Source organism: Vulpes vulpes, chromosome 4 (genome assembly GCF_048418805.1).
Source record: "Vulpes vulpes isolate BD-2025 chromosome 4, VulVul3, whole genome shotgun sequence".
NCBI classification, from domain to species: Eukaryota; Metazoa; Chordata; class Mammalia; order Carnivora; family Canidae; genus Vulpes; species Vulpes vulpes.
In genome coordinates, this window is record NC_132783.1 from 100,823,295 (window position 1) to 100,850,205 (window position 26,911).

General features: G+C 39.1%; 2 protein-coding genes across 2 annotated transcripts in view; one reads left to right on the forward strand and one right to left on the reverse strand.

Moving 5' to 3' along the window:
• The window catches only part of DOCK2 (dedicator of cytokinesis 2), a 397,545-nt gene that overhangs the window by 219,082 nt on the left and 151,552 nt on the right, over window positions 1–26,911 (reverse strand). Inside the window, exon 27 of the mRNA XM_072756626.1 lies at window positions 6,240–6,335. Coding sequence (XP_072612727.1) covers window positions 6,240–6,335 — 96 coding nt within the window. The remainder of the gene's footprint in view (window positions 1–6,239; window positions 6,336–26,911) is intronic.
• The window catches only part of INSYN2B (inhibitory synaptic factor family member 2B), a 175,995-nt gene that overhangs the window by 126,834 nt on the left and 22,250 nt on the right, over window positions 1–26,911 (forward strand). The window contains exons 4-5 of the transcript XR_012001189.1: window positions 24,467–24,504; window positions 26,196–26,314. The gene's annotated coding sequence lies outside the window, so the exon portion shown is untranslated. The remainder of the gene's footprint in view (window positions 1–24,466; window positions 24,505–26,195; window positions 26,315–26,911) is intronic.

Sequence of the window (26,911 nt, forward strand, 5' to 3'; positions counted from 1 at the left end):
AACACCAGTGATTTCATTCAATACATAATATTTGCAAGTATTTTGCATATATCACTGTTCTCTAATCTTATGTCTATGACAGACATCAGTAATTGGTACTTCTTTCCCTGAGATAAGATGTAGCTTTTGAGTCTTTCTCAGTGCTGTACTACAGGCAGCCATTACCAATCCACCAGAGTTGGCACATGAAGCAAAATCTGTTTATGTTTCTGACTCGGGATCTTGGAAGATGGAAAAAGAGAATAGGCATTGGCCAAATCAGAAACCTTAGATATATGAGAAAGATCTCAAAAATGATAGAGTTCATTGCACAGATTTCTTCTGTGCAAGGTCTATAGGGATATAGGGACACTGGCATAAAGTCACAGAGCCAACTCTGCAGGACACATGGAAAATTTCTCTGGTTCACTCTTAAAGACAGAGAACAAACTGGTGGTTGCCAGAGGGGAGGTGGGTAGGGGTATGGGTGAAATAGATAAAGGGCATTGAGAGTGCACTTACTTTGATGAGCACTGAGTAATGTACGGAATTGTTGAATCAATGTATTGTACACCAGAAACTAATATAACACTATATTTAATTATATTTAAATTAAAAAAAATTCTCCTGTTCTCTCTTATCCAAATTGTCCTTTCCACCAAACTATGCTGCCTTTCTCGGCCTCAAAGTCAAACTCCTTGGTAACTATAGTAAATAAATGTACATCTGAATAATTGGACTTTAGCAAAGAGAGTGCAGCCATCATGCAAAAGTTTTTTTGCTTTTGTAAAATTTCTTTTTGCTCATTTGTCACCATCAACAATTCATTGTTTAGGCAAGCAATTTACAGAAAAAATCAGGAATGGTTATTTCCAGCAAATGATAATTACAATGTGCTGTGCACAAGAAGCGATCCATCCTAGCCCTATGGTTCCTGTAATTTTAATAGCTAACACCTTTCATCATAATGTTCCTATTCATACAAATAAAAAACAGTAAAGTCACTATTTAATCCTGCATAATGACATGCTAACAACCAGCTACCCCCATCCACTCAAGGTCCACTCAGGATTTCAGAAGTAGTAGGTTTGTCTGCTGTTTGCCATAAATATTTGTTGTTTAATATTCCCAAGCAATGGAAACTGACCAATAAAAACTGTATCTGGAAAATTGAAAGTGATGACTGGAATGGGGCTCTCTACTTCTTGTCAAATTTCAATTTGAAATTAAATTGGGGCCTTCAGCACTAAGACAGGGACTCCTGACCTCTGAGTAATTACTTACCAACATCTTTTTTTTTTTTTTTTAATTTGGAGGAGATACTTCTAGTCTAAGAAGTGCTGGAAAGGACTATTTTATGAAAATGAAGCTACATCTTAAGAAAAACCTGCTTATTCCTTTTAGTTCAGGCATGTTCCTATTCCTAGTGAGGTATGCTTTTTACACACCTCCAGTGATCCCCACTCAGCACTCTTGTTGTAGTAATTATACCAACAAACTCAAGAGTCACTGAGACTAATGACATAGCTTGCAACTTAGAACCTCTGCAAAGCTCCTGGAATCAGTCCAGCAAAAAGGGAAAGTATGAACAGGCAATTCCTTATACTGCTTCCATATTCCCTGGGATATACATTCCTGATACCTAAGGAAAACATTCTTTGGAGAAGGAAAAGTATTCCAAACCGAGAGAAAGACATATACAAATACATGAAGGAATAACACAGCACTTCTAGGGATTATTTCACTCATTCGCTTAACAAACATTTATTGGGTACCCACAGTATACCAGGCACATTGCCAGAAGCTGAGGATAAAAGAATAAAACATGATCCCTGCCCCCAAAAGAGCATCCACAGAATGTAGGGAGGCTGGACCACAGAGACAGAAAATAACCCTATAATGGACAAAGTACAATGAGCCCAATGACTGAGAGTGTATAGGGACTCTGAGACAAATGGGGGAGTCAGGCAATTGGGGATCAAAGCCATAGGTGCAGAAAACAGCAAGATTTAGTGGGAGGCTAGAAAGGCAGGCAGGTGAGTAAGAGGGATAGATAAGTCAAGGGTATCTCCTCTATAGTTCCAGGAGGTCAGTACCATAAATTGGGGTCCTAAATGAAGGGAGAGTGTGGAGTAGGCTCCAGAGGGCTGGTGATAAGTTGTGTTTGGGACATAATGAGTCTGAGGTATTTGAGAGACATCCCATCGAAGGCGGTCATGGTTTTCTCAAGCCAACTCATTTCTGAGTCTTTGTGCTGAATATATAAGAAGTCCTCATAAAATAGTGAATGAATAAATAAATGAATATTATATACAAGAAACACAAGTGCAAATGCTTTTCATGTGTTATTTTATTTAATTCCCATAGGAGCTTTATGAGGAAGGTCTATTTTCACCCCGTTTTATAGATAGGTCCTAGCCTTAAAAGTTCTGTGGTATAAGAGAGGACCTATCTTTGGCAAGTTCTCAAAAAATAAATAAATAAAAGAAAAGGAGAGAGAGGGAGAGTACATAGAAGTACATAGGGAGAGTTCATTATTATTAGTCATCAAATTAAAACCACAATGAGACTCCACTAGAATTGTTATAAATCCATTAGAATTGTTAAAATCCGAAAGACTGACAATATTAAGTATTGGTGAGGATGAAGATAAACTAGAACCCTCATATTACTTATGGGAATATAAAATGGCCACTATGGAAAACAGCTTGGTAGTTTCTTATAAAGTTAGATACACACTTCCCATTTGTCCTAGCAATTCCATTTCTAGATACCTACACAAAAGAAATTAAAACATGTTCACACAAAGTTTGTTATGTGAATATTCAGAGCAACATTATTTCCAATAGCCAAAAGTTGGAAACAATTCAAATATCTCTCAACTAGAGAATGGATAAACAAAGTGTGACATAGTTGTACAGTGTAATACCATTCAGCAATTAAAAAGGCATGAAGTGGGATCCCTGGGTGGCGCAGCGGTTTGGCGCCTGCCTTTGGCCCAGGGCGCGATCCTGGAGATACGGGATCGAATCCCACGTCAGGCTCCTGGTGCATGGAGCCTGCTTCTCCCTCTGCCTGTGTCTCTGCCTCTCTCTCTCACTGTGTTCCTATCATAAATAAATAAAAAATTTTAAAAAAATAAATAAAAAGGCATGAAGTACTGATACATCCTAAAATATGGATGAACTTCAAAAACAGTATGCTAAGGAAAGAAGCCAGACACAAAAGACGTCAAATTTCATGATTTCACTTATATGAAAGTTCCAAAAAAGGCAAATCTATAGAGACAGGGAGTAGAGGAGTGGTTGCTTAGGGCTGGGATCGAGGTTGGAGATGGGATGGGATGCAGACAGATTGCAAATGGAACTTTCAGCAATGAAGGAAATGTTAGCAACTGATTTACAGTCCTGGTTGCACCTCTATACATTTACTAAAACTCATCAAACTGAATACTTAAATGGGTTAAAATTTAAAGCATGTAAATTTCACTGCAGTGAAACTAAAAGAATGAAAAGAAAGAGAAGAAAGAAAGAAAGAAAGAAAAGAAAGAAAGAAAGAAAGAAAGAAAGAAAGAAAGAAAGAAAGAAAGAAAGAAAAAAGAGAAAAGCAAGCAATCTGTGTAATTTAGAAGTGGTAGGGAGTTCCTGACCAGGTTGGTGAGATTTGAGCAGCTTCCTAAGGGGTGAATTTATGCTGGACCCCGAAGACTAGGTAGGATTCCAACAGATTGAGGTGGCACACTAAGGAATTCCAGACAAAGAAAGTGGCATGAGGGGGGATCCCTGGGTGGCTCAGCATTTTAGCGCCTGCCTTTGGCCCAGGGCTCAATCCTGGAGTCCTGGACTGAGTCCCACATCAGGCTCCCAGCATGGAGCTTGCTTCTCCCTCTGCCTGTGTCTCTACCCACCTCCCCTCTCTATGTCTATCATGAATAAATAAATAAAATCTTTAAAAAAATATTAAAAAGAAAAAGAAAGTGGTATGAGTGAGAAAACACCAGGCCTGTTTGGGCAATATCCAAACATCCACTTTGGCTGAATATTTGGATGGAAAACAGTAGATGAAAAAGCTGAGAAATGTGGTTGTGGCCAGATCACAGAAGCTGAGAATGGTTGGGCTAATGCATTTAAGACTTAATTTTGTAGACAGTGGGGACCCACAGAATATTCCAGAATAGAGAAGAGTCCTGACAAAGATGAAGGGGGCAGCAGTGAGGAATGTGTACTGGAAAGGAGAGTAACCAGGGCAGAGCTTTGAATGAAAGTCTCAGACAACAGGCCACAGTGAATGAGGGCCAAACTATGCTCACTGGCCGGTGTCGATAATGCAAAAGGACTTAAAGACGCATTGTACCAGACAGAAAGGAAAATAATCAGACATCAGTTATTTGGCGCTTCCTATGATCCAGGCACTGTTTCAAAGGATGATTGTTTTAAAGGAGAGACAGAGTTAAGACCTGCTATATACAGAATAAGCCAAATGGATTGATGATCATCTTTAGGTCTGGCTCCAAAGTAAAGGAATAAAGATTAGGGAAATCATAAATATTTATCTAAGGGGTGTTATGGAAACCACAGATATGGAAGCTTGTAATTGAATAAGAAATGTAGATACTTCTAAGGTGGAAGGATGGGAAGTGAAACAAATGGCAAAGACCAATTTCCATGGCTATCTGCCACAGGAAGGCAGGAGCACCTGACCCTGCTGGCATTTTCTATGGATGTCACCACTGCTTTAAATGTATACAGTATACATTAAGTAAACGTGCATTGACATGACTGAACAGAACCAAACAGGCCTAAAGAAAATTGCTACACTCCGCTCCTTCTCGGGATCAAATCCTTGCCCAACTATAACACTCAGTGCCTTATGTTCTGTATCCATGAAGCAGGACTGTAGTGTATCAACAATCAATGTTCCAAACCTCATTGAGATCCCAAACTGGATTCCTAAAAGCTGAATCCAGCTGTTTAGGGCTCAGAGAATATTTATAAATATGTTTTTTATTAGCTGCCAACATTTAAATATCAGGAAATTTCATATTTTCAGTTTCTGTTGAGAAGTTAGGAATTCTGGCAACTCTATGACCCAACTCCAAATGGTATTAATCAATCACAGCTGAGAAACATTTGTCCTCATTAGGCATTAGAGTCCCTGTCTGGTATACTTCATTCATTCATTCACTCATTCATTCAACAAATATTTATCAAGTACCCACTATATGCAGGGCACTATTGCAGGGTCAGGAGATACAAATGAACAAAACCAATGAAGTCCTTATATTCTGGAGCTCATATTCTTACAAGGAGAGCAAGACAATCAATCAAGGGATATATTCATATTTCAGGTGGTGATAAGTATTAAGAAACAAACAAGTTATGTGTAGAGATTAAAAGAGGATGGAGAGGTGCTGGATATTACAGACAGGGTAATCAGGGCAGGGAAGTCTTGCTAATTAGGTGACATCTGAGCCATGATCTGATTTACATGAGAAAAAAAGCCCTCAGATCTGAAGAGAAGATAGGTCAAGCTGAAGGAACAGAAAATATAATCATGTTTTATGTGTGGGAGAAATGGGGCAGAGGGCACTTCAGGCCTTAACAATGGTTTCGATTTATTTCAAGTGAGATGGGGAACGACTGGTGACTTTGAGCAGAGGAGGGACACAGATGAATATACTCATTTACATTGGTAACTGGCCCCTGTAGACATTATTTCTGGCCCATGGTTTAAAGCAAGATGGGGAAAGGCTAAAGGGTCAGAGATGGACTCTGTCTGGAGAGGGAAAATAATCAGACTAATGAGGCAGGAATCTCCTGATCTTCAGAATATAGCATTTGTGCAAAAGGCTAACCCAAAACTTAGCAGTGACTTGAATTAACTAACATCTGTGGACAGAGTTACTATACAATGAATCTGCTTAGAAAAAGAAGCTCACAGGACTCTGAGAGAGGTGGATGTGAATGTGGAGAATTCTCTCCGGCCCACTTACAAACAGCTTCTCTCAGTCGTCCGCCTTTACCAGTGACATCCCAACCCACTGGTACACTCAACTTGGTGGAAAAGTCTTAAGTTTTGTTTTGTTTCAGGAACTTGAGTTAACCCTCATTTTATCCCAACTCAGATGAGAAAAAATCTATCATATTCTAAAACAAAGATCAATTGGCACCAGGTGTCGGACATGACCTGGCATTCTGGAAAATCCATTCCTTGACCCTGAACAGTTTGAAATGTTTGACAAGAGGAAGAGAACTACTCACAATCAGAACATGATCCCGTCCCATCGTGATGACTGTCCGGTTCACTGTACGAAGAAGCTGGACCATGATTTCTTGGATATGGTGGTAGGTGAAGGCCTGTAACACAGAGGCGTCTATATGACAACCAGACATTGTACTGCACATCTCTTCCAAAGAACATACAACAATGGTCAGACATGGTGATCACCAAGACCTCTACCACAACTGCTACCACCACTACCACCAGTGCCAACACCAGTACCACCATCATCATCGTTGTAGTTGTTGTGATCATAATCCCACGGCCATCACCATCTGGCACAGGGCTCCAGGAATTTCACTAAATTTCGCTAAATTTTACTAAATATAAGGTAGGGATTAAGAGCTTAAACTCTGGAATCAGAAACTTTTGTTTTAGATTACAACTGCAGAATTATTGTGCTATTGGCTACTTCTCTGAATCTTGGTTTCTTCATAAGTGTAACAGTCAGAATCTAACCTGAATAAGAAGGGAATTTACTGCAGGAAATTGGTTATAAGGTTGATGAAAAAGCTGAGTCACAAAACAAGATAACCTAGGGATTAGCAATAGAAGGAAGTCACTATTACCGCTGAGCTAAAGGGACAAGTAGAGAAGGCAGTGTTTCTGGAGTCCGGGCGTGGGCTTATGTGATGGAAACTATAGCCAAGGGAGAGCCTATATAGTAGAAGCTCATGATCTATGTTGGGGGAAATCCATGGTGAGCCTGGTTGTAATATTTATAGGGTGCTACCCACTTTAAATACAAAGCCACTGAATCTTGGTTAGAACTTGCCAATGCCTTTTGAGCATTTGCCATGATGGGCAAGGGTTTCAGGCATATTTATAGAGCAGATTCACTACATTCTCAAATTCTTTAACTAGCATACCCTTAAGGCACAGAATTTCATCTATGCACTCCTAGGAGGGTGGTCATGGCTAAGTGGAAAGGCTTTAGGATTTTAAGATCAGCCACTCTAGGTCTGAATCCCAAGTCTGCCCTTACCAGCTGCGTGTTCTCACTTATAACTTAACCTCTCTGAGCCTCAACTTTGTCATCTCCAAATTATGGAAGGTTTTCTCACTAGTCTTTCAAGATTGATATGGGCTTAAAACTGACACATGTAATTCTGGAACAATTAACTTGCCTAATTTCACTGCAGGGGATTCTGTGGGTCTGAGAACTAGCCTGGACATCACTAATTTCTGAATTTTATATAGGTTATTCTGATGGCTGAGAATCGTGACACAACACTCTATGAAGCCCTGGAAATGCAAGCTGGAATTTGGGAACAGCCTGTGTCTCCAGGACCCAGTCAGAGCCTGACATAAACAAAATGTTTAAGAAATATGGTTTCTTAAAAAGCAGATAATTATTCATAGTCATTCATAAGCACCTCATTAACCTTTGCTGCATTCAACTCAACTGTAGTTCGTCTCTTAATGTAATCAAAGAAAGGAAAATAGACTCACAGTCAGGGGAGGGCAGGAAAAAGAAAGAAAATGAGCTTATTAAAAAGCTCCCCTACCCTCCAATGTGACTATTGTCATCCAAAGATGAATAACCCAGAGTTTGCTTCCTTCCTCTCTCTGCCCCACACTTGCTTTTTCTACACTTTGGCCATAATCCCAGATTCTCCAGCCCTCTGCAGCTCACCAGTAAGACTTCCATCACAGCATATATTTCATAGAAACAAGTTCTCATGCTCCATTTGGTCCCACAAGACCTCAATCTCTTGTAAAATTCTCTTGCTAGATTAGGTGAGCTCCCACCACCCCCACCACCCAGCCCTTTCCCCACATCTGCTCAGGGCTAGGGGAAAGAACATCTCCCTTCTCTTCTCAGCTGCCGCTCCGCATCTCTCCTGACTGCCTTCTCCTCTATTTCTTCAAGCCTTTTTACTGACTTACAATCTCGTACCTCTTACATTATGTGACTCTGATGCCTACGGTAATAACAATAATGCTAACATTTGTGAGTGCTTACTAAGTACCTGGCACCTTGCCAAACACTTGACCTCCTCTCACAAGATGAGCAATATTATAATCTCCATTGTTTCCATGTGGAAACTGAAGCCCAGAAACGTTAAGTCACTTGTCCAGAGTCACCCAGCTAGAAATTTAGGGAACAAAGATTCAAACCCAGCAACCTGGCTTCAGAGCTTACTCCTGACTCAGACATACAGGCAGCCTGGAACAGGAACACAGATCTCTGGTCGCTGCTTTGTGGCCTTGTCAGTCTCTACCAAGATAGATAAACCCTGACTTCAACTGAGCCAACTTCCAACTGCCTTCAGTGACTTCTGATCTTTTCTTTCCCTTTTAGAAAATCTTCACTGCTATGTATTCATGACTCCCTTATCTTCTCTGCGTTCATTTGCAATTTCATCAATCTAAGCCCACTGCAAATTTATACAATGGTTTCTATTTGATGTTATTTTTTTTTCCAGGATTACATCTCTTCCTTTACCAACAGAGATAATATAACCCCTTTTCTCTTGACCTCCTGCCCCCTGCTTCTTTTAAATAGCCATTTCATCTTAGTCCAAAGAGCGGCAATTAGACGGCTCAGGACGTTTGGTATTTAAAAGTGTAAAACTGTCAAATTCAATTCATTTCACTCTTAAAGCTCCCAATATGAGAGGTTGTATAGCAGAGTGTTTTTTTGGATCAGACAGACTTGAGTTTTTGAGTTTGAATCTCAGTTTTGCTCATTTGAGCTGGGTGATCTTGGGCATACAACATCTTTGTATGAGTTTCAGTTTCTTTATAAAATGTGGCAAACAATAGAAACCTCAAAGTACTGGTTTGAGGAATAAATAAAGTAATGCAGGTAAATCCCTTGATACCAAGGGTTGGTACATAGTAAGCCCTCAATAAGTGGTGGACGCAATTCTTATTCCCCTGGGTCTGCATCAGCATTTCGCCTGGGTTTACAGATTCTCAGCACGTAGCAGAAAATGCAGTACAAGGCAATACATAATCTAAACTCTGGATGATATCGAAATGTCACCCAAAAAATGTATAGCATATATGCAAATGGAAAACTTTCAAGATGATAAACCTGTGCTAAGCAATAAAAATGCAGCCACAAATCACCTACTGTTAATTGCTCCAGTGCCAGACAAGTGGAGAGAATCTCTTGGAAAGTGTCTTCTGGGCTCAAACTAAACGGTGACTTATAATTGAAAAGACAAAGTCAGTCTTCCCATTATAGGCCTGGCAAAGAATTAATCCATCTGATCTAAACACACTGCAAATAGTAGTGATTTTTCTTTTTTAAATAATTATAGTCTGTGATATCTGGATGGAACTTGGAGTCCTTTCTTTAAATGAATTCTCATGCATAAGCCCAATATATAACATAGCAGGAGAGCTGGAAAGGGGGGGTGCTTTATGTTTCACTTTAGGCCCTATGCCAGCCCTGGGACTTGTAGGATGCAATTCAGATCAACTAGTCTCCCACAGTGTTTCCAGAATAATAGAAATACCACATATGAGATGATTTTAAGTAATAATACACAGACGCAGCATTTTCTTACATTGAATTAATTAGGCAAAAAGTGTCTTCTTTTTAAATTTTTTTCAACCCTTGTTTTGATGTCAAGTAGAAAAATGTCCCTTTGGCGCTAATATGTCTTTAACACCTCTCTATTTCATGCAAAGCTCTTTTTTTAAACAGAAAAGTCCTCAGGTTAGAGCAAACAATACACAACAGCATCTAGTTAGAGCTTAATAACACTGTTTCATGTCTAAAGTTTTATTTATGATAATTGTTTAGGAAAAAGATAAAAACTTGGAAATGTAGCAAAATGAGGATACATGATTTTTTAATAGAGTATTTGTGACTGCCTCAACTTGGCTGGGAAAGAAGAGGGGTGGTCTTCTTGCTCTCTCCAGATATGTACTTTGATTAATCATCCACATCTGATTAGAAACCAGAAATGTTATAGTCCTGTCCAATTAGAGTTTAACTTGTAGAAAAATGACAAAGTGTTTATTTTATTTTTTTTTGTTTTATTATTTGCTGTTTTGCTAAAGGCTATATAGTTCTATTGATCCATAGAAAACTTGTTTTATATCTAAGGAAAATTGTATACAAGCATCTCTTCTCCCACAAAAAAAATCAAGAATCCTAAATCCTTTTGACCAGTTCTCTCCTTGTTCAGCTCATTCCTTATGTATTAAATAAAAACTTTAACATGTGCTCACTACCTAATTGCAGAAGATATTTTTTAACCATTTGAGAATTCCACATTTATACAAGGGATACTGACCACTTAACAGATGGTGATATAAAATTTTGCTCGTTTTTATCAAAGTTACAAATCTATAAAGTTAAAAAAACACAAATCTATAAAGTTTAAAAACATCTTCTAAGGTTCACTAACAAAAGAAAATAACCACAATGAAACAGAAGTCCCTCCTGTACGCCTTGTCAGAGAAACTTCTTTACCTCTTTCAGCCAAGGTAGTTATTATTTTGTTATTTATTACCATGTTGCCAATAATATGCTTGTACTTATTCCTTTTTTAAACTATTTTTTTCTTGGGACACTTGGGTGGCTCAGTGGTTGAGCACCTGCCTTCAGCTCAGGGCGTGATCCCGGGATCCCGGATCGAGTCCCACATTGAACTCCCTGCATGGAGCCTGCGTCTCCCTCTGCCTATGTCTCTGCCTCTCTCTGTCTCTCATGAATAAATAAATCTTTAAAAAAATAAACTATGTTTTCTCTTTCTGCTGTTGTTATCTCTGCACCATTAAAGACAAGGCTTCACTCTCTTTCCTCCCCTAGTCCCATCAATCACCGGCATCCTTCCTATGTCTTTCTCCCATACAATCATACCACAATTCTAGCCTGACCAATATTCAATGTTTATTTTGTAAACTATGACAAATTCCCATCTCTAGTACAACTTTTCATTCCCCAAAAGGAAAAAAAAAAGCTACTTGGGAAAAAAGAATCAAAAACTGTTTTTAGTTCTTTAAGTTTCTTTATACTACATTTTCAGATTCTTGATTGCCACTTCTTTTATTTTTCAAAATTCTATTTTTAAGTTTGCTTTGCCTCACAAAGTCTCTTTTCCTCCAAGTTGCTTCTCTCTTCCGTTTGCTTGTTTTGCACTCTCTTTTATGTTCAAGTTTTTCCTTGTTCTCTGGAATGGGTGGATGATATGTTCATATATCAGGGTGGGTAACTCAAAGGCTGGTTACCAACTCTGAGCATGTGAGTTACAGTCTGTGGTTTGTGAGCTTCACCGTAGAGTGATCTAGTTGGAGAGTCTCAAATACCATATATACAAGTCTCCTTGTGCTGCTCAGATTCCACAGCCACGTAAGTATTCTCTGATCTCTTGTCTAAAGGGTTAAGCCCTGGCTGCAGTATTCCAGGAGCTGAATTAGACAAAGGTGCTAGAGGCTTCCACTTCCAGGATGCGTACTCTTAAAACTTGTTTTGAGCATGGCATCATTGACTTTGACTATGCTGTTTCCTACTCCAGCCTTCTGGTTTATCTTTATAGAATAAACCTCTAGCAATTCTGCTACATGGAGTCAGGCTGCTGCTTTTCTTTTTAAGAGTTGGTTTGTTTATTTATTTATTTATTTATTTATTTATTTATTTATTTATTTATTTATTTATTGAGAGAGAGAGAGCATGTGTGTGAGAGAGAGATCATGAGCAAGGGGAAGGGATAAGGGAAAAGCAGATTCCCTGCAGAGCAGGGAGCCAGATCCCAGGACCCTGGAATCATGCCCTGAGCCAAGGGCAGATGCTCAACCACTGAGCCACCCAGGAACCCCAGGCTGCTTCTTAAACACCCTTGCAACTGGTTCTCCTTGTTAAAGCTCCTCTTCTTCATCCCACCTCCAGGGGCACATGGTATTACCATTTCCTGAAACTTGGGGGGAATCTTTGCTTTAGATTGAATGAGTTCCCAGCTTTCCCCACTGCTGGCTTATGAATGACCTTGCCTGGGTCTGCCAAGTGGTTTATTCCTTTCTCATATGATATCTACTTTCCTTTAGAAAACTCCCCTTACTTTCATTTCAGTAGGTTTTCAAGAGGGCACAAAATATGTAACTATGTTTACTGTATTATCTTTACAGGGAAATCTACACCAAATTTTCATGTTCAAATGTTTATAAGTGAGCCAATTTCATTCGAAGTATTCCAAGTTCATGTGATAATGTTGAACAACAACAACAAAAAAAAAGTGATTGTGTAATGCAAATGTCTTTGGTTTTGAAAATAGTTCTAGGTAACCCCTAACTTTAAAGAAAGATAAACTTCAGCATTGAGAAGGGAAGCGGTCGTGTGACCAGTAACAAGTAAAGTCATCAGAGCAAGAAAGAAAAAACAGTTCTCCTGAGCAGTGTCCAGCCAACTATTTTCTCCACTCCAGCACACAAGCAGCTTTGGTCCTTGTGTTCATGCCAAGGACAGTCCCAGCTCCTCCACCTGCTTTTTCTCTTAGTCTTTTTAGTACTAAGATGAAGATCTCAAGTTCACAATACAGAGTTAAATCCAAAGACTTTTTTTTTTAACCAAAAAGAAATAATGCATTTTCTGACCATGGGAAACAATTACAATCTATGGCGGCTACTATTTTTCTCTGCTCTGTGTTTCTACGTAAGAGGTCTTTTAAACTTATTTCTTACCTCAAAGGGACCACAAACACTTACCTAGAAAGAAAATATCCTAACTTTCAAAAGATAGCACCAGTATCATATACAGCAGAGTCATTTCTTTCAATGGCTCCTTGAGGGAATGTGATTTTCTTATGAGTTCCGGGCTTAGCACTGTCTTCTTTCCTCTTGTTGGAACTAGTTTCCATTCTGAAAGGCTTGATTCTAACTGCACAACACCTCATTAGGTGAAGCAAGTGACAGAGGCAGCCAGGGACACAGAGAAGTGGGAATTGGGGATCAGTAAAGTTCAGCAGGGGGCTTTGTCATTCCCCATTACCTCTGCCTTTCCTACCCGCTAGGTGACTCCCATTTCCCAGGCAGGACTTAAGCAGTGGCTTCAGTTATAAGTGTCTCTGCACCATAAATTAGCCTTCTCAAGAAGGGGAGAGTTTGAGTTGGTGGCAGAAAGATATAATAAAAAGGAAAAGAAGATACAGGTTCTCATCTGACACTGCTATTACCAAACAATCTTGAGGTCATATTATATACCAGGAACCATGCATATAGACTTGACAGCTATAATCTTACTTTTTTTCCCTAAAGATTTTATTTATTTATTTGACAGAGAGAGAGAGCACACAAGCAGGGAGGAGCTGCAGGCAGAGGGAGAGGGAGAAGCAGCCTCCCCACAGAGCAGGGAGACTGAGGCAGGGCTCGATCCCAGGATGCTGGCATCATGACCCGAGCTAAAAGTAGGCACTTAACCAACTGAGCCACCCAGGTGCTCTTACTCTTACCTTTTTAAAAACACCAATAAAGTCCCAGATGAACTTTGAAGATCAGAGAGGTTTAGTAACTTGCCGAGGCATTATCCACTCCTAAGTGGCTACACCTGAAACCAAGCTCAGTTCTGTCTAATTCAGTGCTCTTTCCAAAGCATGGTGGTGGTGAGAGGTGAGGGTTCTTTAGAGTCCAGGCTTATAACCGACACTGCCTCCATCTTTTAGGATCACAGAAATGAATAGATCCAGCAGTACTTTGTAGATGATAAATCATTCTGCACATTTGTCCAAAGTTAACAATAAGGCAAACATTTGTGTGCACAGCTGTTTATAGCATATTGTATTGTTTTTTATATCCAAATGCAGTAAGCAAGATAAATGTCCCCAAATCTGGAATGCTATTATATAAATGACAGCTTATCCCTACAGTGGAGTAGGAGAAGGTAGATATGCCTTGATATGGAAAGGTATCTTTAATACACTCATTAAAAAGAGACTACAGAGCACCACCATAGCCCATTTATTTATGTTTTTGAAAAATATTTTTCTATGTCCCAAAAGTCTGTAGAAACCTTAGCACCTGGGTGGCTAAGTCACTTAAACATCTGCCTTTGGCTTGGTTCGTGACCTCAGGATACTGGGATCAAGCCCCATGTGGGTCTCTCTGCTCAGTGGGGAGCCTCCTTCTCCCTCTCCCTCTGCTACTCCCCCTGCTTGTGCTTTCTTTCTGTCAAATAAATATATAAAATCTTTAAAAAAAAAAGGTATGGCTAACCTTTAATAATGGTACCCCTGAGCAGAGGTAAGAAGGAGAGATGTGAGGTTAAAGGGACAATTTTACTTACTGTGGCTTGTTAGAAATTTTCATAATAATTGTATATGATAATAAAGAAAATGGAACTATTTCCCAACTAGAAAAGAATGAAAGTCCGTCTACACACCCAAGGAATCACACTCACAGGGACTGAATGGAGACACAGCACAGCAGGGACCACAGTGTGTTGCAGGCAGGCCTGTGTGGAGGCAGGAGGGCCCTTCCTGTCCCTCAGACCTCCCACCTTATGCTGGGGCTGCCATGGAACCCTGATGCTCACAAACTGGAGTGATGTTGTCAGTGTTACTAAGCTGACAAAAGAGCTCTACAAAGTAACATGGGTTAACACTTTATAAAAGGCTCAACTATGAAATGTTTTATTCCATTTATCAAATGCTTTTAACTTCCATTTCCTGGAAGGTAGGGGAAAAAAATCTACTTAAAGCAACCAGGGGAAACACACACACACACACACACACACACACACACTCACTCACACAAAACCATCACCTCCAACGACAACAAAAATTCCATTGTGCTTACAGAGAAATGCTGCTTTTATTCAGATCCCATAAGTTGTTTTGTGGGGACTTTTATTAAAATACCCTGGAATCTCCACCCTGTAACCTAGAGAGAAAAAAATTAAGCCTTCAAGGTCTGTAGGTCTAATCTCTTAGCACTGATGAATGGGGACTGGTTGGAGCCACTTATGAAGATGTTCCTCAGAGATGCTCTATTTTTGCATTTAGTTCTTCAAAATGGGAGGAGTCTATGCAATTGTATAAGGAAAAATGAGTAAAGAACACAACAAACAATTGTTGAATTCTTACTATGTGCCAGGCAATGAACTGTGTGCTTTTTATTTATAATTTCAGTATGTCTTGGGAAAACCCTGGGGACAACTATTACCCCATTTTAAGATATAAAATAAGATTCATTCTAATTATCATTATAATTCAGTATTTATTGGATACTTCATATATGTCGTTTACTATAATAATAGTGCTTTATATCCACTACGTCATTTAATTCACAGAATAATCTTACCAATCTGCCACACTAGTTCTTCCTATGCTGCAAATGAGGTAATTCAAAGGTTTATGTAACTTGTCCTAAGTCATAGAATTATAACTGATGGAGGTGGATTTGAATGCATGTCTTCTTGGTTTCTAGGCTTCTGTGTTACATACACAGGTATTTTAGCAATTTTGTATTGTTTACAATATCTAAGTGTAACAAGTGAGATACATGTCCAAATGGCCCCACAGTAATGGGCTCCTTTAAGATTGCCATTGTAGAAATGGAAGTGTGTGAACTTTTTGTAATATTTCAAAAAATTAATAAAAATTGTACACTCAACTCATCTTCAGTATTGCCACATGGGCTTATTAATTGCAGTGTCAAGATCTCTTGTTTGCGTGAAGAAAAATTCCAGGTAAGCACCCTATTTAACTCTGCTGGTCAGAAAATTCAGAATGGTACCTCTATATTATTACTTTTTTAAATGAGTAAACACATCACTTAATGTTTAATACATGCCTCTTGCTTGGAAGACCATGCATTTTAAACCAGGCATCCAATTAGAAATGAGTGAAAACTACCTTGTGGTGAAACGTTTGCTACATTTATCCAGATAGCCATTCAAAATGCGGCTTCTGTCTCTCCATGCCAGGACTCCCTCCACTACTCACCTCCTCTCTGTCCCCTCCATTGGCAACCCACCATTTGTCTTCTGTTTCCTTTGTTTCCTTTTGTTTTATCACCACACTTCATCCCTAATGCCAGGATGGCTTCAGCCACAGAGAAGTTGCCTATGGAAATTACCTTGATTCTCCCCCACTCCAAATGATTTCTTAAATATATTTCCAACTTTTTATTGATATTTGAAGTTCTATGGACAGAATGTAATTCTTTGACTTGAGGCTAGTTCTCTCCTGTTAAAATATAGCTCTGATTGAAAGCATTAAAACATTAGAGTATAAGCCTCTCTGAGTTAAGAGTTATAACATACCCATTTCTATCGACTCTGTTTCACTGTTGAATAATAGATTGTGCATCCTCCCTGAATTCCTTGAGGATAGGGATTAAATCTATCTTATTATTTTAGATTCAATACCTAACACAAATATCTGACATACAATAAGTAATCACCACCTCAATTTCATTTAACCAACCAATTAATTAATTAATTAGAGACACTAATATGAAGTGTCAGCAAACTTGCAGAGATGTAAGGAGAGATTCTTAGATGAGGGGATGGAATCAGAATGGAGACTCTGGAAGCTTCTGGGCATGAACCTCCTTAACTATACTGGCAACACAGCTTGACCCCACACAAATGACTAAAGGGTTCTTGGACAGAAGAAAAGAAGAATCAAAAAATAACACAATCTTCTACCCTCCTTCCTACAGTGAAAATACCCCTAATCACACAGCCAACCTCCAGAGGAAGAACATAGACATCAGACAGCTCATTCAATGATGATTGATCTAGTTTCCTCAGCAGGATCTCCCCAAATCAAAATTCTATTGTCCTATTTATTTTTTATTTTCTATTTTTTATAAAATAGAGTCTCTCCTCCCAATTCAGGTAGTATATCTCATAAAACATCCCACTATCCTATGCCTCAGCCCAAACTCAGAGCCCACTCTCACTGACAAGTCTTCTTAGGATTCTATCACACCAGAATCTTTAGAAAAATTACCATCAACATAAGGCTTTAAAATCTTACTCTCCAACCTCTTCTCCTTTGCTGGGAAATTATGGAGAAAGTAGGCCAATCTAAAATGTAAGACAGTTGACCAGAAAAGAACAATAAATCTGAGGAATGAATGTGAATCTTCTGATCTACATGTGAAGTTACACAGACATCAATGCTGTTCTTTCCACTTAGATTAGATATAATTAAAACCCTCTCCCAGAATCACATCTCAGAATAAGCAATAGAAGCTTTGCATCTCTCCATGGTGCTGATAAAATCACTGCCTTCTAGAATCAGGGCATTTCTCCTCATCTTAAGTCTCTCTCTCTCTCTCTCTCTCTCTCGAGAGAGAGAGAGAGAGAGAGAGAGAAATATATATCAGATTCAGATATATATATATATATAATGTCTCTCCCCTCACTACCAGAGTATGTGTCTGCTTTATTTATTTATTTAGATTTTATTTATTTATTCATGAGACAGAGAGAGAGAGAGAGAGAGAGGCAGAGACACAGGCAGAGGGAGAAGCAGACTCCATACAGGGAGCCCCACATGGGATTCCTCCCCAGCCTCCAGGATCATGCCCTGGCCTGAAGGGCCACCCAGGCTGAGCCACCCAGGCAGCCCTGTGTCTGCTTTAATGTTGATAAAACATATGTAATTTATTTCACTGTTCCCTAATTGTAAGGATGATTTCAATATATTTTTAAGGTTCTATCACATGTTTAACATTTACTATCACTCCTGCCCAACTCATATTGGAAAGTTTAGGTTGTGTGTTCCCTCCTCTCACACTATTTCTCTGTGACCAACCTATATACTTATAATAAGTTTGGAAGAGGGAGAACTAGTCTATTTTATGACTTCTTATAAATTTTCCAGTTTGATCTATGGTTTCTGGTGGTATTTGTAGGTGAAAAGATGGCCACTTTATTTCCCAGTGCCCATAATATACTCAGGACCACCATTTATAATCCATAGCTCTGATCCTTCCCTTATCAGATGTAAACAGGAAAGCTTTTCCTCTGAATGTTCAGCTCCTTTATATTCTTAGCCAGTGACAGCCCAGCCTAAGGGGTTAGTGTGACCAACTCATCTTGAACCAGATCCATGTGTTTATTCCTAGAAGTACATTAAGAGTTTCTTTCCAATCACTTTGTAGCATCTTGAATAGTATTCTGCTCCCAGTGTTCCTGGAATGGGATGAATTTAGAACCTAAACATTGAGTTGCTACTCCACCCCAAACTCCTATCCTACAAAATGAGATAGCCAGAGTAACATTCATTATCATTCAATATCTCCAGAAACATTCTTCGAGCATCCACTTTACTAGTTCATAATAATGGCTGCATTTCTGGAATAACCTGGGGACTTTCTAAATATATAAATATTTTCATGCCCAGGTTCTACCCCAGACTAACAACTCTAAATATCCAGGGCTAAGGTCCAGACATTGCTGTTTTTTGAAAGCTCTCCATGTAATTCTGATATGCAGTAAGAACTGACTGTCATTGGCTGACTAGATATCATGCTCTGTCCTGAAAGCTGGGGATTCAGAAACTGAGAAAGCCAGTCCCTTCTTTCAAGAAGTCATAGTCCATAGGCAGGATATGGCTAGGGAAGAACCATGCAGTAAAGAAAGGACCCTAACAGTGCTAACACAAAGTGCTAAGTAAATCCAGAAAAAAAGACAAAAAAAGGGAATGTGGGAAGATGTCCTGAGGAAGGTGCTATCAGAACTAGTAGGAAAAATGTGCACCTGATATGCTCTTTGTTATAATAAGTAGGGCCTTATAATAAGAATGATTTCTCTAATGAGAGTATAGCCTACTAACACATAATGAACACTTCTATGTTATTCCAATTCCTTTCCCTTGGCCTGTGTCAAGGCTTACGCTGCTCACATTGAGTCCTGGATTCCTACCTGATCCCTAGAATTCTGATTATGATATTCCCATAATTACTATGTCTTCATGAAGCAGAGTTCACCACATCTTAGCCTTGGACTGTGGGCCGCTCCTTGAGGAAGTTCAGTCCTTTGAGTCTGGTAATGTTATATTTCTTCCAGGCACTGACTCAGCCATTCTAATCATCTTTGGCCAGCTCATCCCTCCCACAGAAAATAACCAGATGGGTTTTTGCCTATGTTTGAGATGCGCTTCTCTCCCTGGTCGCCTGCTAATCTCCTCCACATTCAAAAAACCTCAGCTCAATCATCACCTTTGGGAAGCCTTTTCTCACTCAACCTCTAAACCCCCACTTCATCCCAAGTAGGGTTGGTTGTTGTACTTTTTGAGTTCTGGCAAAACCTATTCAATATTTTCTGGAACTAAGGTGCCACGTCTTTCAATTTTGAGTGTTCAAAGAGTAGCACGCACTTGACACAGTGGAAGGACTAAGTACATGCAAAACATGTGAAATTAATGTGTCAAAGGATGAATGGATGGCTGGGATAAATGGATGGAAGGACAAATAGATGGATGAATGATATTGTCTAAATTTATATTATATCTAATCAATTCAGATGATAATGCAAAATAAGAGATATTCTATGTTATCTATTCTCAAAAAGCAAAGAGACTAGTTATTTTCTTTCTTTTTCTCACATGTACTGTCTTTCTTTTCTTCTTTCACTTTTTACCCTGTAACCAAGGGGATGTGGTATTGTAACTTGTCTTCCAGAGTAAGTTTCAAGTAGATAATAATTAGTCTTCTGGGGGTATTTGGAAGATTATGACTACTCCTCTCCAACCTTCCCTGATTGTGTCATTCTTTGCCCCTAGATATGAAAAGCATTTCCTCTGCTCCCTAAAGACTCGCTGTATTCACTTTTCACAGAGGTTGCTTTCAGACCCCGCTTATCAGATTTGTAGTGCCTCTGCATGAGTTTCTTTGAGGCATATCTGCCCTTTATTACCTACCCACAGCCACAGTGACACTTGTCAAGCCAGAGGAAGACATAAACAATACCAGCCTTGCCTTCATTTTTACATTGCCAGTCCTTCACAAAAATGTATAGGATAAATTATAATGTCTAACAAAATCAACTACCTCTTTTATCCCCCCAGAATACACCTCTAAATTATGCAGAGTTTTAAAAATTTCACTATTTCACAAACATTATCAGAAACAAAAATGACATAATATACCCATAAGTCCAGCCCTGCAACATATCTAGCTTATTATTCTATGATGCCTTCAAGTCTTTGTGCATGCAAAATCTCTATGCAGTATGCAGACAATTTGTGTTCTGCTTTTTCCAGTTAACATGACATAGCATTTTTATTATCATACTTCTTGGCCAAAGAAGTACTTACCCTCTGAGATGGTGTAAGGGAAAGGTTTAGATTTAGAAGATTGACTTCTGGCCCTGCTACTAACTTGCTAGGTAGCCTAACTCTATTCATTTCAACTCCTGTAAGCCTTGGTTTGCTTATCAGTAACATGGGCGTGGTAACAGCCTACTCACAGAATTGTGGTAAAAACTGACTTCTGTATATAAGGTGCTTGACAGTGTTTGGCTTAAAGTAGGCATTCATGAATGTGTGACTCACAGGTAACAGTAATGTCTTTAAAACATGGATCTATCATGAATTAGAATATAAAGTACTCATGAATAATTAAGATAAAACACAAGATTGAATTCAAGTAAATTCTACCTTTGGGTTCCACCCCAGAATACAGAGTTTACGTTCACTCACTTGAAGTTAGAGATACTTAAGTAGAAAAGCTTGAAAATAACTGAAATTTATCACCAGTCTTTCACAGATATATTTGAGTGACCTGCCTTAGATCACAACATGTTAGAACTAGGGCTAGAAATAGAAATCCTATGTTCTCAAAAGCTTTGAAAGGCTTTGATACCAAATATCACCTTTCCTGCCACCACTGCCTCAACCAATAAAGCACAAAAAGCAGATATCATTAATTAATCAAAACTTTTTGAGATATTGCAGTGTGGCAAAATGAAAAAAAAAAACATATGTTGGGTATCAATATGGCAGTGATGACAAAATATTATGGAAAGGTAAACTCAGGCTCAGAGAGGCCATGTAACTTCCCCAAGAACACACATCTAGCTACTGGTGAATTTGAGAGTCTGAATCCACATCTATATGTCCCAGTAATCTTTCAACTAGAATTTAAGTCAGTCAAAATCAATAGATATTTTTGACTGCCCAATCTGTGCCAGGTGCTATGTTAGGATATGTCAGTGAACAAGACAGATGCAGTCCTCCCATGCATTAGGCTTATTGTCTAGATGAGAAAACAGACTGCTTAAAGGCAAGCAAAGTGTGGTGAGTGTCTGGTAAGGTAAAGTACCTACAATGTTTATAAAATATTCATGCAATGAAAACATGTAAATGTGAGCCTCTATTCTCTGTCCCAGAATTCAATTACACTATAGATTAAACATGCTTACACATGCTGGCCTGGGAATTTGACCACCATTATTCTTCTGCATTATTTCTGTGGGAAAATGCAAGCTGAATTCTAAACTGATTCAGGAACACAGCAATGCTCAAAGTTGAGAGCACAATCATACTCCAAGTTGGTACCTGCTCTTTTTTATATGATGTCTTAATGCAATAACAGCAGATTTACCTTTCTCATTAGCTTCTGCTGAGTACAAAAAATAAAATTAGCATCAGCATATATTTCTAGAAAGTAGAGCAATTGAGATGGGAGGATCAATCAAACCACAAAGATTAATTATTGAGTATCTGCTTAGAATTCGGCACTGTGCCCAGAAAGTGTAGAAATACAGAAAAAATATAAGACTGGATCAGCCCAATCCTTAGAGTCTGTAAACCAGATATCAGATATATGTATAAGAGTAATTCCAGTAAATGGTAGGCTATGTCAAAATTTCAAGAGACTGGGGTGAACACATGACTAAGGAACAGCTAGGTGGATCAGAGATCAAGGAGGTTGACCCTGGCTTCAAAATACAGCTGTAATTTGGATATTTGGGATGAATTCATCATGGCAGTGGGAGGAGTGTTCATTATGGAGAAAGGCATAAGACAAGGTGGGCTCTGAAATAATGAATAAACCATTGAGGCCAATGTTGAAGAGTATTGGAGAATAAGGTCTTGGAGGTAGTTCTGACTGAAAGAACATTTTGTCTTAATCACTTTGGCATCCTCAATACCTAGAATGGTGCTTGACAAAGAGTGGGTGCTCAGTTAATGTTCAGTGAGCTGTGAAATAGAAAGACAATGCATTCATTAAAAAGAAAAATAACAAGAAAATGCTAGTCTTCTTTCAACATAAACCAGACAAGCATAACACGATAAGAACAAATGTAAAACTGCACATAATTAAGTGCTAAATTCTATAGTAAAGCCAAAAGTTGTCAGAATGCAGCAGAGAAAGTGACTAAAACAGGGCAAAAAAAGGATCTGTGATTATTTCTTAATGGAAGAGGAAATTGGGTTGGGCCTATTAGGAAAGGCAAGGCTTGGGTCTCAGAAGTCCACAGTTCAGATGCTCATAGGGCAAGGCAGATAACAGAAACATGAGAAACCAGTCATCTAGTAGCACAACAGGAAGTGGTGGTGTGGCCTTTATTAAATAATTTGGCAAGCCAAACAAAATACATCTGTGAACTAGATTCAAGCTGAGAACCACCAACTGGACAACTAGACAACCAAAACGAAGGAAAAAAGTGCATTCCAGATGGAGGAAACAGGCAAAGGCCAAGAGGAAGGAATATGATGGCCTGGGGGAAGAGCCAAAGCCTGGTTTTACTATAATGCAGAATATTAGCTGAAAATAGTGGGAAATGTAGTTGGAGAGAAAACCTAAGTTGAATTTGGATTCCAGATAAAACAAAAGGTGATAGATGGAGAGTCAAAGATGACTGCAGCACACTGTTTTGCTTGGAGAAACTGATAAAATTAAACATTTTATTTTCTAATCTGGGCTGCTAAATCAATTGTGTTTTCTTTTATAAATTTATTTTTTATTGGTGTTCAATTTGCCAACATATAGAATAACACCCAGTGCTCATCCCGTCAAGTGCCCACCTCAGTGCCCGTCACCCAGTCACCCTCACCCCCTGCCCACCTCCCCTTCCACCACCCCTAGTTCGTTTCCCAGAGTTAGGAGTCTTTCATGTTCTGTCTCCCTTTCTGATATTTTCCACTCAATTGTGTTTATCGCTAAGATGAATGTTATGTTGCCTGAAATCTCCCTGAGAAAATGTCCATTCTAGAACTCTTCAATTGTTTTCAGAAAACTTTCTTTGTTCAGTTGCTAGCTGCTGCCCCCAGATTGTATACGACAGTTGGGGCACTATAGACAGATCTTTGGATCACAAGCATCTTCAAACACAAAGCACTTCCTTCCTCACTTAACACATTTCACTTAAGGATTTACATTTACACCAGTTGAACAAATCAAAGTTATGGTTCCCTCAGTAACTGTAACCTGGACCAAACATAGCTATATTTTTCTACGTGGAGTAGGCTTTTAACTCATGCCTCCCAACTGTGAAGACATTATGCAAGAAATGCTTTCTGGAAAGCAAGTGGCTGGCCCAGTGAAGGTTTAGTGTAAATGGCTGTTCTTTTCAACTTATGCTTTTATGCAAAGGTTCCCTGCAGACAGAAATCTTCCAGAGCCCTTCCACAGCCTTTGGTGGTGAACAGAAAGATAACTTCTCCACTCCTGCAAGCTGTCATGCTTGCTCATTCATGGGTTGGAGCCCAGCTTTGTTATTCCAGTCATTTGCTGTCATTGAAAGGCACTACAAGGAACAGAGACTATATGAAAGAGTAAGGTGACTAAGGCACTTTTCCCAAGGGGCAAAATTCAAGGGACATCAAAAAACTCAGAATAGAGACAAATCAAATTTAATGCCATATTTAAAAAAATAGAAGTTAATTAAAAAAAACTCATGATGAACAAAATATCAAAATGTTTATTTTTTTTAATATTGCATGATATATTACTTTTCTTGATTACTGAATATTTGGTGCCTTCTTACACTCTGCTGCCATGCCAGGCAAGAGCCTCACTTGCCTTTCCCTTGTCCTAACTCTGAGAGGCAGTCCATGTGGGTGAAGCACAGAGGACAGATAGAGCAAATGAAGAGAGGCCATCGTGGATTTGGCTGTAGGCAAACTCCTTTAAATTTTGGTCATGGCAGATAAAAGAACATTGAAGTATTGAGAAATTCTTCTCAAGAAGTATTTCTAGTTGGTATTGATGGAACAGAATGTGTTGGATTATTAATTTTATTGGAGAGAGTTCTAGTCAACCATCAACAAAAAGCTGTCTTCTAATTTTCCAGGTGGATTCTCTGAGAATAAATGACACAGGGACCATCTGGTAAGTTATACCAAACCATTCACTTTTCAAGGCTGCCAAGTAAAGATCAAATGACATTCAAGCCCCCACATGTTGGTCTAGGAGTTATGGCATGAACAGGGCTGTCAAATAGCCCAAATGAAATGCCATAGCTTACAAGGTCCTTGAGACCAAGGCAGAATTTTAGGCTTTTCCACATTCCCAGTCCCTTGGCTAGTCCTGGGTTAGTGCATGCTAACATTGGTTTAGTCAATTGTTCATTCCATGGGAGATTATATTTGTCTCCTGACAGGGTAGGGCAGTTAATAGGGTGGAATTCTCTAGTAAGGCCAGTCATTTGTCGCAGATTTTGTTACTGTCTCTGGTAAAACAGAGAAAACCCCTTATCTATCAGCATCCCTTCACATTGGACTAAGTATGCTTCTGGGAACTGCTCATCCTCAAAATGCATTATTTGTAAGTAAGCAATCACTCCTTAAATACTTCAAAGATAAACTTTTAACTTTTTTGTAATAGTGTTAGCTTTATGGACAAGTTGCTAAAATAATAAAGTTCCTATGTATCCTTCATCTAGCTTCCCTTAATGTTAAAATTTTAATGTCAATATAACCAGAGCACAATTACCGAACCAGAAAATTCACATTGGTACAGTCCTGTTAACTGATCTACAGACTTTACTCTAATTTTGCCATTATTCCTTCTAATGTCCATTTTTCAGTTCTTGGTCCAATTCAGGATCCCATGTTGAATGTAAGTGTCATGTTTCTTAAGGTCCCTCCAATCCGTGGCAGTGCTTCATCTTTCAAGGTCTGAACTTCTCAAGAATACTAGTCTATTATTGCTTAGAACATCCGTTAGAGCTTGGTGAATGATTTCTCATTATTAGATTGAGGTTGTGCATTTTTGGCAAGATTCCCCACATAAGTGGTGTTGTCTTTTTCAGTGCATCTTATCAGGAGGCATACGATGCTGATAGGTATCCTTCCTGGTGATGCTCCTCTCATCACTTGGTTAAGGGGGTGGCTGTCAGTTTCCTCTACTGTAAAGTTACTATCTTTCCTTGCATTATTAAAAAAATGGATATTTTGGGAAATAATTTGAGATAATGCAAATATCCTGTTTCTCATCACACTTTTGCCCATCACTTTTGGTCCCTGCTGATGGTTCTTCCTTCTGATAATGATGACTGTAGTGTTTACCTCATCAGAAATGAACTTTAACCATCTGTAAACACTAAGGCCTAAAGACCAAAACCTAATGAGATGAAAGATAGCAGTCTCCTGCCAAATGTGCCTTTCTCACAGGTGTGAGATTAGATACCCAGTTTAGGTGCAGCAAGTCTATAGCAGCTGACTCATCATCCCCACCCCTCACCCATGTAGGAATCTGGGCTCTTTCTCACTGGCCTAAGTAAACACTCAACACTACTAGAGAAAAAATCATTATCAGTGCATAAGAATTGCCATGGGAAATGGAACACATTTCTATATCTCTGCTCTAGGTTGAGTGTTTAGTTTGTCTTAAAACTGTTGCATCCATGAAGCATCCTCTCTTTGACCATGAGAATTTGTAGACAGCAAATCCAGGGCTACCAGGGAAAAGAGAAGTGCACTAGCAGCTCCCCTGTGCTTTGGGATTTTTATTGTTTTTGACAACTCTGTTGAGTCCCAAGCAGTGATGTACCGGTATGTGTTTATCAACTGTCTCTCTAGGAAGACAAAAACAGAGGCCTGGATATACAGTGTTTGCCCATTCTGTAATATGAGGAATCCCTTCATGATTGACATCACTGAAACAGAGCTGGGAAGAGCTGGACAGCAGCAGAAGAGCAGTAAGTAGTATTTCTATCATAGACACAACAGATGTAAATGACCTCAAACACACAGATAAGAATAAAGTTTAGTAAGATAATTAGGAAGTGATGTGTTTTGAGTATCTATTTATTATGTTTGATTTTAATATTGCTTATTTAATTATGTATATTTATATAAATTTTTAATAATGGTAGTTATTTAACAAATAACTCACAAGATTCCTAAAAACTTAACACTTGGTTCTCATGAGCTAGTGTCAACCAGCTCCAGCACAGTAACCCCATACAGTAGTTATGAGTGAAGTTCTGGAACACCTCAAAGGAGCCCCTGAGAAGGCAAGATGACACTTTTCTCCAGGAACCCATATGAGATTCAGATGCCCTTCAGGGAATGGCATTGCTCCAGCAGCAGCATCTGCAGCTTCTTGGCAAGCCTCCTGTGGAGCCTGTGAGGGCTCCAAAGCATCTGGCTGCCACCAGGCCTGGCTCAAGGGCTATTTTCAGTGTTAATGGGGTGCAGAGTCCTCTCTTGGCCCTTTATTGTTCTTAAAAAGAACTATAGGCCTGGCTCAATTGGAAGGAGCACAGGAGGGAAGGGGAATAGAGAGGCAAGAA